The sequence below is a fragment of the Candoia aspera genome, chromosome 1 (assembly GCF_035149785.1).
Source record: "Candoia aspera isolate rCanAsp1 chromosome 1, rCanAsp1.hap2, whole genome shotgun sequence".
NCBI lineage: Eukaryota > Metazoa > Chordata > Lepidosauria > Squamata > Boidae > Candoia > Candoia aspera.
The window spans coordinates 305,283,545-305,296,971 of record NC_086153.1 but is presented as its reverse complement, the minus strand read 5'-3'; the positions used below and the strand labels follow the sequence as shown (position 1 = coordinate 305,296,971).

Sequence of the window (13,427 nt, the reverse complement as noted above, 5' to 3'; positions counted from 1 at the left end):
CACAATGGAAGGCAGCATTTCTGAGAGACCCTGCAGTCGTCAGAGTGTCAAGGGCTTTAAGTCACTCAACGGTGTAATCTTCGTGCCCAAGCAACCGATTATCTGCCTTTCTTACACTCAGGAGGCGGGAGCAAAATATTTACTCACAAGCTGGAAAGATCTAAATTGGAAGGTGAAGATGGCCGGAAGCCGCGGTGTGCGTTGAAGAACAGCAAGAAGCGCCTGAGAAACTGGAGAGACAGCGAGAGTGAGATAGGCAGCCCTCGCGATTGGCGCAGCCACTAAACCAATGAGGACGCGCGCCTCTTGGCGGACGATAGAGATGAGGGAGGTGTAACTTGCTACTGTCCCTGACCAATCCCCGGCCGGGAGTGTAGTCTCGCAGGCCAATGAGCGCTCAGTTCGACTCCCTTTCTTTCAGTGCTTTAGTGGTCGGGGGGGGGCAGATAGAATTTCTTGGCTGTTCCAGGTTGTGTTGTCCCCTCGTCTTTTCAGTGGAGCATTGGTCCCTCCCTCCTCTGGGAATGGGGGGCGATCGGGAAGGTCAGGTTGCCGCGTTGAGCGGCAGTTAAGTTCGAGCTTGTCAGATGTAGGCGCCCCCTTATTTATTTATTTGTTTTAGTCGCATAAAGCCTCCACCGCCAGCTGCACCGGCAAGTCATGGAATACGTTTCTAAGAAATAACACCCCCCCATTGGAATGGGGCGGCGCTGACCCTGGGTCCCTTCGCCTCATTCTCTCCCCGGGCTGGCCCTCCAGGGAGGGACCCTTTGAGGAGATGGAGGGACCCGTCGGGTGCGCTGAGGAGGAAGGGGAGAGCTCTCTGCTCACCATCAGGCACGAGCTGAAGAACGGTGAGTCTGCCGGTCTACCTAAAGGTGTGGGGCGGCTGCAGAAAGCCAGATGCGAAGGCGAAGGGGCGGGAAGCGCAAGAGGAGTCCCCCGAGGCAAGGGGCGGCCAGAAGGGGACGGGAAGGTGGTCAGCGTAGGGAAGCGTGCGGGTGCCGCAGGGGACGGCGCGGAGCGCGGCGGCTACAGAGAAACAAAGGCTAGAAGAGAGCGGCGCCTCGGGAGCAAAGGGAGTGGAGCGTCGTGGGGCAGCTGACCAGGAGGGCGGTGTTCGGGTTGGCAGCCTGGGGATGGGGCGGCGACTGGGCCCAGAAGACTCGGAGGAGAACGAACGGAGCAAGAAGGTTAGGGAAAGGCCAGGCCACTAGTGAAATACACGAATTATAACCTTTTCAATATTACACTTACATGAACACCAGAATATCCGGTTGGCATTCGGAACAGATCTTATGAAACCAGCCCACCAAATGGATGTAACTAAAGGGGAACGATGAAATAAGAGAAAAACTTCCATGGGTTTCCCAGTATATTACTGTATTCATTACATAAAAAATAAAATAATTATTTCACTTTTCTAAGTTCCAAGTGAACCTGCAGCAATAAGACACAAAATTTCAACAACAAGCATATTAAACTAACTGTCCTAAATAAAATCCAAGGAGTTACTGTCCTGAAATAATTTTATGTTCTTTAAAATGAAATCATCATATTTTAAAAAATATTAGCATATTTTAATAGATTATTTGGAAAAACCTGAATAGTACTAATTAACATAGATAAAATTGACATGCACAAAATGTAAACATGCCTATGAATAATATCACTTAAAACAATACTTTTGAAAGCATTCTGTATATAAAGTATTATATATTGTTTTATGCAGGTTGATATAAGAAGTGCTTTTGAACAGAGAACAATTCTTAATTCTTAACACTGAAAATAGTTGTCTAACAGCCATACCTAGATCAAAGGTTTTAGAGAATTTTTTTTTCTCTGTATCATAGGGTCTTTATTTGTCATAATACTCAGGGCATTTGAACATACCATGGAGAATTTGATTTATCTTTTGGCAGTAAGAACCAGTTTTGGAAATCTGGCAGGTCGGTACTCTGAGATTTTTGTGTGCTGCAGATTCCATGATAAAAAAATTAACTATAACTACAGAAGAAGAATGGAGAAAGGCAAGGAACACATGCTCAGGAAAAGCCTAAAGATCAGTATGGCTCAGTTATAGAAGGTGCTGGTTTTGGCACATTATCATTGTGATGAGGAGGAAAATATGGTTTTGGTGGATGATGAAAAAATTATTTAGATGGTGGAGGGGGCAACTGTGAGGAGAAGGTAAATTTAATACATTGGAAAGTTGAAAAAATATTTTAGAAGCTGCTAATTCCTGCTAGGTTGTTTGGACGACATTTATAGTGTGTAGGAGGCAATGCAACCACATCTTTCTAACTATAATTTTTGTTATTATTTTTATAAAGTTAATAACCAAGAAACAGTGTATTTCTAGATTTTCCTAATTCTTCTGTTGCTCAAAATAAAATGCTGTGTTTATTATTTATCATCTTGTCATTCTGCATATTATTTTTACATTATAGTTCTGGTAAAAAGAATGATGAGTAGTTTGCAATGCAACTAATTATTTTCTTCCCCTCCAAATTCCCACCTGTGTTAATTATATTGGCTTTTTGTATGTGCATGTGCATGTACTTTTAATTCTTGTTCTTTAAAAATAAAAGAAAACCCTTCTTATTACAATCACACAGTCCAACTATATACATTTGCAAGCTCACAATCTTGAACAAGAGGGTGGTGGCCCCCTTCTGCTGTTGCTTTTCCAGCAATGAATATTTAAGGCATGCTTCCCATGATTTAGAAGGTAGTAAAAAACCAATATTCATAGACATTAATAGCCTGATCATCTATGAACCTGTCTAATCCCCTTTTAAAACTTTCCAAATATGCTACTATTACCACAACTGTTGGCATTGAATTCTAAAGAGTATTTATTTATTTATTTTCAATCCTGCCTTTATTTTATTTTTTTTATAAATAACTCAAGGCAGCTAACATACCAAATACTCCTTCCTCCTCCTATTTTCCCCACAACAACAACCCTGTGAGGTGAGTTGGGCTGAGAGAGAGTGACTGGCCCAAGGTCACCCAGCCGGCTTTCATGCCTAAGGCGGGACTAGAACTCACAGTCTCCTGGTTTCTAGCCTGTTGCCTTAACTACTAGACCAAACCGGTATGTGTTGTGTAAAAACAGTTTTATTCTGCCGGTTCTGAATCTGTCTGCATTTAGTTTCAGTAGATGAACCTGTGTTCCAGCACTGTGAGAAAGGGATATATTCTTCCCTCCATTCCCATTATTTATGCCATGCATGATTTTATATATCTGTATCATGTCTCCCCTTATTATCCTTTGTTCTTTGCTAAAGAGTTCTAGTTGCTGTAGTCTTTCCTTGTATGGTAGCTGTTCCAGTTCCCTAATAATTCTGAATGCCGTTTTTATTTCTCTTCTAGCTCTATAAAAACTTTTTGAAGTGCAGTAACCACTAAAGAATAATTACTTTAGGTGTGAGTCAGCTGAAGTAATTAGATAATTAGATTCAAATAGAAACCCTGGTGTGGATATTTAATAGCTAAATATTTTAAATAATTCTAAGAAAACAGGAGGTAAATTGTTGATAGATTAATTGATTATATATCATCAAGTCAGTGTCGACTCTTATCAACCACATAGATAGACCTTCTCCAATATAATCTGGCCCTTCTCTTCTCCCAACGATGCACCATTGCCTCCGTAACCAAATCTATCCACCTTGTTCCTGGTCGTCCTCTTCTTCTTTTCCCTTTCATCTTTCCAGCACTATGAACTTTTCAAAGGAGCTGAATCTTTGCACAATGTGTCAAATATATGTATGTGTGTTTGTGTGTGTGTATAGTGTGTGTGTGTGTATAAAATGCATCTTCATTATGATAATAATAATGGAAGGATTGGAAGGGATCTGGGAGATTATCTAATCCAATACACTGCCTAGTGCAAGAATTCACTAGTACAGCATCCCTAGCAGATAGTTATCCAAACTTTGCTTAAATATCCCAGCAAAGACATCTACCACCACCACCCTTACAGTTTACAAGCTTTATAAGTCACTACAATTAAAACTGACTCTGAGCAGCATATAATTCCCCATCTTTGTAAATCTGAATTAAAAACAAAATGAAACCTAGCAATATAAAGAATAAGATCAAGCAGTTGAATAAGAAAAAAGATAAAAGGTGTAAAAACTGGGAATAACCCACCTAATGGACCAGAAATTAAAACACCATTCCTCACTAGAGGAAGTTATCAGCATTCTGGCTCCCATGGCCTGCTAGAATATTTTAATGAACTTTCTGAAGGGAAGGGGCCATTCTGATGGCTGGTGGCAAGTTCTTCCAGATGAGTGGGGTTGCAACTGAGAAGGTGTGTTTCTGAGGTCCCTGCGGATGGCAGTCCCTTGGAGAAGGACTTGGAGTAAGCCTAGACTTCTTGATCTTATCAGGCAGGCAGACGTTATTGAGAGAAGGTGGTCCTGCAGATATCCAAGCCTTGTGAACCATCAAGTACTGTAAAGGTGACAACCAGCATCTTGAATTGCATGCGGAAGCCAACTGGTGTCCAGTACTGCCTCGAAGTAGAGGTGTGACACAGCATATCAAAGAAAACTCATAACTACTTGAAATCCTGCATTTTGAACCAGCTGTAGCTTCTGAATGCTTTTCAAGGGCAGTTCCATGCAGCAGGTGTTGCAATAACTCAATTGAGATTAGTTAGGATATTATTTCTGATGTCTGACTGAAATCTATTTCCTTGTAATTTAAACTCACTGTTTCTGCCTTGACTTCTGGAACAACACTGAATAATGTCTTCATTACAGTCCTTTCAAACTTGAAGACATCTATCATGCCTCCCTGCACTGTTCGCTTCTCAGGCGAAGTGTGCCCAATGCCTCCAACTTTCAATCCACTTAACATCTTGGTAGCTCTCCTCTGGACACACTCCTGTATGTCAGTATCATTCCTAAATTCAGTGCCCAGGACTGGTTGCAATATTCTAGGTGTGGTCTGACCTATGCAGAATACAGAGGAATAGCCAATGCATTCGGATTACACAAGTCTTAAATATTCACTAGGGCTATCATAACTAGTCTGCAAAAATCTTTGCTCCCATTTAGTAGTTGTCCAGATTTTTACAGTCCATGTATGTTAGCTTTTGTATTCACATTTTCAGAAATTTATAACCTTTTAAAAATAATGTTAGTAGATGATATGCTAAAATGAGTAATTGTAAAATTGTAAATTGTTGTGCTAGAATGAATAACTGTAGAGAAAAATCCGTTCATGCTATACTTTTTGGCATAATAGTTAGGGAACAATTTGATGTGTTTTCAAATACTTCTTTATATAAATTTTCAGTACATAGAGAAAAGAAGGCTAGGTTTCTGTATACTGTAAGGAATTAAATGTATTACATTGAGTTATTGTTTATGAAACTACTTTTTGTATTAATCAGTTTATAAATCTCTGCATTTATTGAAAATTAACACAAAATGCACTCTGAAGATTTTGATATAGAAAAAACATTAATTCAGAATATAATGACAGAATGTGAAGTTTTAATCCTCAACCTGTTATGAAAGTCTGTCTTCAAATAGGTTAGGTCCTGAATTGTTTCTTTTCTATTAAAGGAAAAAATATGGCTGTCTCTAAAGGATTGCTACTTCTTTGCAATCTGATACATCATTTTTAAAGTTAGTTTTCTATAATAACTTTTACTAGAGGACTTTTGCAACTGCTCAAATAAAAGAAAGTATGATAATCAGTTAAGTTATCTTGCTTCCAGAGGATATTTGAAATGAAGTTGAAGGCAGTTAAAAACCCAACTAGTAGGGCTGTGAAATATTCAAAAGCAAAGCAACACATGGAGCACATATGATGCATTTCTTTTGAAACAGAACAATTGTATTGTTTGCAAGATTCATGTTCCTCTTCAGAAGCTCCTCAAAGCTGTTTCCATCTGTATGTGTAGCCACTTCACTTTGTGGAAGCTTTATGAATTATGATTAACATTTTTTCTAAGTTCCCATGAAATGTTTATATGATGAAAATGCAATTGCCTTCATTTTATAAATGTAGATCAATAGCTGAAGTAGGTTGTGGATTACAGAATGTATTTTCAGTATTTTCTTATGCAATATTGAAAGATTTTGTTCTCACTTTTTTGTTTCTGTGGGATAATACAAGAAGGTGAAAAGTTAAATGCAACTTTACTGTATTTATACATATGATTCTGGTATAGCAGCTTTTCCAAGTAATTTGTAAAACCCTATTGATGAACAATCTTGTGTAGATATGGTAGACAGAACAAATACATTATTCAAGTCATAATAAAGTTCTATTGTATTTTTATTGGTTTGGGTCAACCATTCAGATTTTCCTTTAAAATCATATTAATCTGAATAAAATGACAAGCATAATGTTGTGCCATAATTATATTGTATAAGTTGTACTGAAAGTTCGGTAAATGGGAGTCAAGATTTAAAAGATTTATTTCACTTTAAGAGTGCTTTTGAACAGACAATGTGCTTGTTTGCATATTGATCAAATAGTGCAATATTAGCTGCTTCAGTTTAGCAGAGGCTTAATGTGTTTACCTTTGTGCAGTTGGGACAAGTGATGCATGTTCATAAACCTACACAGGATTTTGCTACACGTGGAAAGGTGATTGATCCAAAGAGGTGCACCTAGTATTACCAAGAAAGTTGTGATATATAATTGTAAATAATTGATTCAGAATTTAAGAATTTAATCCTGGCAACAGTGACTTGTCCTCCTTACTTGCACAAGAGATTGTGACTGAAAAAAAATAGATTTTTTTTTAAACTTTACACACCATGCAATGCTAGCACTCACAGTGGTGGGAATTGTTATGCAATGAAACGTAGCTGCTGGCCTTCTACTTTGCTGTTGTTGTAAACATTGTAAAATGTAGATTGTATAGGTTAGAAATGAAATATATTGTAAAAAATTGGGGGGGTTGTGTGAATTTTATGCAGGGGTCCCCTGAGATGGTAACATTATTTCAAAGATTCCTCCAGGGTAAAAGGTTTGAGAAAAACTGATCTAGATAATATCATAGTGCTTTTTTCTACTTAAACCCAAACATGGAACAAACCAACCCCAATATCTTTTCTCTGCTGAGTTCCCATACCATTACTCCAGCTTGGTCCCAGCCCCTGAGTGAGGTATGCTTAAGTCATCATTAGTTGTACCAGTGTTAAAATAATGCATCTCCTTTAAGCTAACAGCATCTAACAATAGTTTATTGGCCATTTCAAACTGATGTGGGCATGTGCCCTCCCCTCTGGTTCCTAGTCAGTTGCATCTGTTGCAATTCTGCTGTTGTTTCCCTAAACAGCTGGGCATCAACAAAGACAAAAAACCTTGCCAGGATTTGAAATGGCCTAACAGGCTGAAATAGACTATGAGACTATACCTTCCGATTATTTCTAAGCATAGAAGAAGCTGGCATTTGTTGCTTACAGGTATTTCTTGGGTTACGACAGCAATTGGGACTGGAATTTCCATCGCTAAGCGATGAGGTCGTAAAGCGTGATATCATGTGATCACATCACTTAGTGACGGCAATCCTGGCAGTCCTGGTTGCCATTGTAACCCCAGGTGGGTGGGTGCCATGGATGAGTGGGTGGGCAGGTGCTACAGAGAGTGGGCATGTGAGTGGGCACTATGTAGTGTGGGTGGGTGGGTGCTATGGAGGGTGAGCAGATGCTATGGGTGGGCGCTATGGAGTACAGGTGAGTGGGTGGGTGAAAAAGTGGCCAGTTGCCCTTATGGGTACACAATGATTTTCAATAACCAAAATAGTAACTAATGATTACATTATAAGCACATTTGTTTATTATAATGTTATTTGTTTTTATAAGATTACAATTTTAGGGAAAGTTTACCAATAAGAGAGCATATGCAGCAGCTATTTTTATTGTTATGCCTTAACTTGTATCTTATACCATTTATACAACATTTTGAAATGATTACTTGATATGGAATATTCACTTTCTTATTATAAAAATCTACATACATTAAGTAAAATTATATTCACTTTAATTATATACAGTACATGGAGACTTGAATACCATGGCACCTCAGTGACAGCTATATTATAGGTATTATATGAGTAATGAAGTAGAGTCTTAATCATGGGAATCATTTAATTTATATTACTTGTTTGCTTGTTAATATATGTGACATTGACACTGGAATGTTTTTTTACTTTTGTCAGCAAACTTGACAGGCCACACAGAGAAGGTGGGCATTGAGAACTTTGAACTCCTGAAAGTTCTTGGGACAGGAGGTAAGAATTACTTTATGTTGCTAATGAAGCATGAATTTACTTTTTAAAACATTCACCAAATAATATTCTGTTTTAGAGATAAAAGTTTTTTTAATAAATCATCAGGCTGTGATTATTATTTTTAAAAGATTCTTCTTTATATTATTTACACATCTGCATTTTCAGTATCAGCTCTTGTCATGACTCCGTTGGCAAATTTAGTCTGGGGGTTGGGCTTTCAAATCTGGGCTGCAAAAATTTAGACGCCCACTAGATCTCAGTAAAGTGAAACAGAAAACTCTTAACCCTTTGTGGCCATCTAGTCATTGTCCAGATTTTTGGAGCCAGGATATGATAGCTTTAAAGATGAGTGGGGTGAGCAGGCAATTAGGGGTGTTAGTAGTAGATCAAAGTTCCTTCCCAGCTAAAACAGGCAGGCAAGGGATTAAGTAGAAATATTATTTATTAGGTTTGTATCCTTCCTTTCAGTTAAGAGCTCGTGGTAGTATAGATTTTGCTCCCTCCTCCTAGTTTCTCCCACCACCACAACCCTGGGGGTAGATTGGGCTAAGAGAGAATGATTGACCATGGTAATCATCCAGTGAGCTTCCACAAATGAAGGTTGGTTGGCAGTATTGGGTCTCCCACTCCCAACTCCACCACCTTGACTGCCAAGACCACTCCATTTCAGGCAACCTAAATGAAATACCCAACTGAAAAGACTGCAAAGTTAAGTACAAACTGACTCAATCCAAAGAGTCAGGAAAAGCATTCTAGGCAACTGGTAACAGAAACATGAGTATAAATGTTTTTTTCCAGCACTGGATCATCTCCATATACTTAGTTTTATATTCCATATTTCGAGTCTCTGCCATAATGTGGTTGGAGTACAGTTGTTCAATTCAGAGTTGGTCTAGTCAGGAGCAACAGTGACTCTGAAGGAGACGTATTCTCAAGGATCCTTTTCCTGCAGTCTTGTGCTGCTTTGCCTCTCAGCCTTCTGGTTTTGATCTGTTGCCACCCCTCTTGCAGATTGAAACAGCTCAGAATTCTGACTAGGGTCTGGGGCTGGCAGTACTTCAGTGAAAGACCTAAATCTTCCGTGCTTGCCCTGCTAAGTCCAGGCTTCTGGTTCCCATCAGTTCCCAAGGCCTGATTCCTCCTGAGGATGAATTCTGTGAGCGCACTGACATTGATAAACAATGTGTACAAGAGTAATATGTATAAATCTTAAATTATATTTAATTGCCTCAAACCCTGGAAGGAAAGATTACTAAGATAGTGTGGACAGAATCTATGAGGTATATGCACAAAACAGTTGTCTGTCCAAATACATTATCTCTAATATGATGTACAGTATATATTTTGAATATAATTAGTTATATCAGAGATTGAACCTGGAACCTTTTAAATGCAAAGCTTATGTTGTGCCAGTGATCTTTAGCTATTCATATTAAAAATTGAGTGATTAAATCTTTTCTTTTAAAATAATTTAAACAGTAAAACAATTCCTTTATCATCTTTCAAGCAGTAATTTTTTGAGGAGCTAATAAGGAAAAGTTATTAGAATATAGCTAGCATGGACAGGATCTATGTAGTATACAGGTAGTCGTTGACTTATGAACACAATTGGGACTGGAACTTCTGTTGCTAAGCGATGTGGCTGATAAGTGAGTCATGCCCAATGTTATGAACTTTTTGCCACGGTTGTTAAGCAAATCACTGCAATCATTAAGTGAATGATGTGGTCATTAAGTGAATCTGGCTTCCCCCATTGATTTTGCTTGTCAGAAGCCCCCTGGGAAAGTTGCAAATGGTGATCACATGACCCTGGGACATTGTGACCGTCATAAATACATGCCGGTTGCCAAGCGCCCAGATTTTGATCACATGACTGCGGGGATGCTGTGACAGTCATAAGTGCAAGGACTGGTCGTAAGTTACTTTTTTCAGTGCTGTTGTAACTTTGAACGGTTGTTAAACGAATGATCGTAAGTTGAGGACTACCTGTGTGCACAAAAAATTGCCCTTCCAGATTTGCTTTAAAAAGTGAAATTGATAATGTTTTGACTGAGTCTGAGTTATAAACAAGAAGAGTCTTTGAAAATTTTGCTACTGTCATGATTTAGCAAGAAGCCATGGGGAAGTTCCCTTCCCCTAAGCCACAGTCCTCATATGGGTAATACAGAATTATTATTGTAGAGATTGTGAAACATTTTAAATACTTCAAGGTGCTATAAAGATGTGAAGGCTGTTGCTTGATGGATTCTGTGCGTATTTGCATACACTAAGTGTCTATGAAAAGATGAAGTCCAGTTGCCTAAAGCCTGAATGGGGCTAGTGTAATTAAAATACTGACCCCAGGATGGAGCTAACTAGAAAATAAATATTAAGGAAACATCAGATTATTTCCTAGTTGATAGCAATAAGTAGGTCTTTCAAATTGATGGTGTTAAGTAGGTCTTTCAAATTGATGGTGTCCTTATCAGGTCAGCAACTGTGCACTTCTGTAGTGTTGGCTGAGATGCCTCCTGTTGCTTTCTGAGAGTTACCAATAAGTGTAGACTTCCTTGTTTCCTTGGTGCTTATCTTAGTGGCTTTTCAATGGTAGCTGGTTTTTTTATGTGACTGAATCTGTCATTATGAGGCATTTACTGTCTGGTGCCATTCATCTAGGCAATATCCTAGCTTCCTGTATTACATGTTATAACCCCTACACTGCTGCATGTTAAGTAGTTCTGGACCTTATGCATTATTTCCTGCTGTCCTAAACCTTATGTAGTTAGAATGCTTTACAGGCATCTTCCTAACTCTCCTAGAAGGTTCTTAACAAGCTTTCTGAATTTCATATTGGAGGTCTTTAATTAGGTCTACCAGATCTGAGCTGTGGACATCCAGATAACCACTAAGTCAGTGCGTCCCAAACTTTTTCCTTCATTACCCAAAACTGCTTATCACAAAGTCCGTTTTACTCAATGTAGGTAAAACACTTTAAGTCAATTTAAATTGTGATTGGGTAATGGGTTCATGTGTTGTTACCCAAAGAAAAACCATTTTTACCCAATCTTGTGTAATTTACCCAGGTTTGAGAAGCACTGAATTAAGTGGTTGTAAGTAGCTGGAGTTTCCTGTACCTCTTTAATTCCACAAGTAGAAATCAGGATTCAGGTACTGTACCTAATAACTGTGGCTTCAAGTGGTCTTTCTGCATACCCAAAGTAAACCTCAATGAACAACAGTGGGACTTACTTCTAAGTAGACATGTAGCAGTTGAGTTAGTATAATTATTGAAATGTGAATCTATGTACAAACTAGAAAAGGATTATTGAATCATCCTATGCAAAGTCAAATTCTGTTGAAGTACTTTATGTTAATGTCATCCTATGTGGTATGAAAGCAAAAGTAGCTATGAGGGGCAAAAATCCAAAGAGCAACTAGAAAGTTCATATGTTAGTTCTTACAAAATAGTTTGTGTCTGTTTTTCTAAGACATGTTCATCCATAAAATGGTAAAACAAAACAAGAAAAAAAGGGAGGCAGAGGAATTAGTGTGGCTGGTGTTCAAGCTATGTTTAAAAGGGTGGGAGTAGATTTCTCCAAAGTCTTCCTGAAAGGAAGAAAACAATAATCATTGGTCTCCCAGTGTTTTTTGAAATATAAAATCAAGTACCTTAAATAAAGTGCTCAGATTCCTTGGAATATAAGCAACAGATCAATCAGGTAATCTTTATATTCAAAGTTGGAGATGATTTTATTAAGTAAAAAGAATAATTATGAAACCCAAATCAAGTAAGTTGATTTTGTTTGTAACTGATACTGTTTTGAGATTTATTTTTATTACTTTTGTAGACCTGTTAGTATGCTTATTTTCTTGCTTTTCAGTTGCTCCATTTTAACTCTTAACGGCTCTCTCCTCCTGCGTCTCTTGTTAGGAATTAGGATTTGTTGTTGGGCATAGCTCTGAACTTCATCCTTAAAATAATATTTAATATGTTAAATAAATCAAGAAGATAAACAAATGACATTGGGTTAAAGATTTCAGTTGTTAAGTTCTTTTTTTTGAAAGTAGCTTGAAGATGGAATGCTGTGAAGGTGGAATTATTATGGGAGGTTGGCTAATACTGTGTTATACCTGTGTAATATTTTTGGTTTTAGCTTATGGAAAGGTATTTCTGGTGAGGAAAATCAGTGGTCATGATGCTGGCAAATTGTATGCAATGAAGGTATTGAAAAAAGCAACAATAATTCAAAAAGCCAAAACAACCGAACATACAAAGACTGAACGACAAGTTCTAGAGCACATTCGACAGTCTCCATTTTTGGTCACTTTGCATTATGCTTTCCAGACAGATACAAAACTTCATCTAATCTTGGGTAAGTGTAAAAAGGAAAAAAAGCATAGAAGGGAGTTAAAAATAAGGTCAATTTTCATTTGTTGTTCCAGTTAAGAAATTAGCTCCTTCCTCCCTCCCTCCCTTGTAATGGTATGTGATTCAATTATACACAACAGAACAGCTACCACAAACATTTGTGCACAAACTGCAACCTACTATATAGATATAGGTATAAATCACTTATGCAAATTTTCTGCCCTTTGAGACCCATCCATCCATTCATCCATCCAGTCTGCCATTGGTTGCCTCTGATTAAATAATTAATTTGTGCAACTTGTTTTATCACCAAAAAAGCCAGCTCTTGAAAAAATCTAGCTGATTATGTTAAAATACATTTGTTCCTCAGCTGAGTTGGGTAACAGTGATGTCCATCTTAAAATGAACTACTGTACATGGAAATCTGATTTTAGTAGATGAACTTGGGGGAGAGGTGTCTATTACTCAAGAATGTTTGTTCAATCTAAGAGAGGACATTGTAAAGATTTGTATCTTTAGTATGATGGTATCAAATCATGTAACTCACAGCAGAAATTTGGTCTGTTGCATGCAATGCTAATTGCATTGAAGTTCAGTAAATTGAGGATTTAGTGTATCTTCCATTTGATTTCTAATGTGAAATCAAACCTTTTCAGTTCTGTAACACTGTTAACATTTTCCTTGTCCATGAATCATGCAAGGGTATAAGTCAAGGTTTCTGGGTCTCAAAGCACACCTCTCAGCTCAATCACCTCAATGATGAGACAGTTCGGGCACCCTGTCTCCCTCAGGGTGTGGCAGTTGAGA

General features: G+C 38.1%; 1 protein-coding gene across 1 annotated transcript in view; it reads left to right on the top strand.

Moving 5' to 3' along the window:
- The first annotated feature begins 468 nt into the window (after window positions 1-468).
- The window catches only part of RPS6KA5 (ribosomal protein S6 kinase A5), a 37,981-nt gene continuing 25,022 nt past the window's right edge, over window positions 469-13,427 (top strand). The window contains exons 1-3 of the mRNA XM_063290223.1: window positions 469-854; window positions 8,201-8,272; window positions 12,406-12,624. Of these exons, the coding sequence (XP_063146293.1) occupies window positions 779-854; window positions 8,201-8,272; window positions 12,406-12,624 (367 nt within the window). The 5' untranslated portion in view covers window positions 469-778. The remainder of the gene's footprint in view (window positions 855-8,200; window positions 8,273-12,405; window positions 12,625-13,427) is intronic.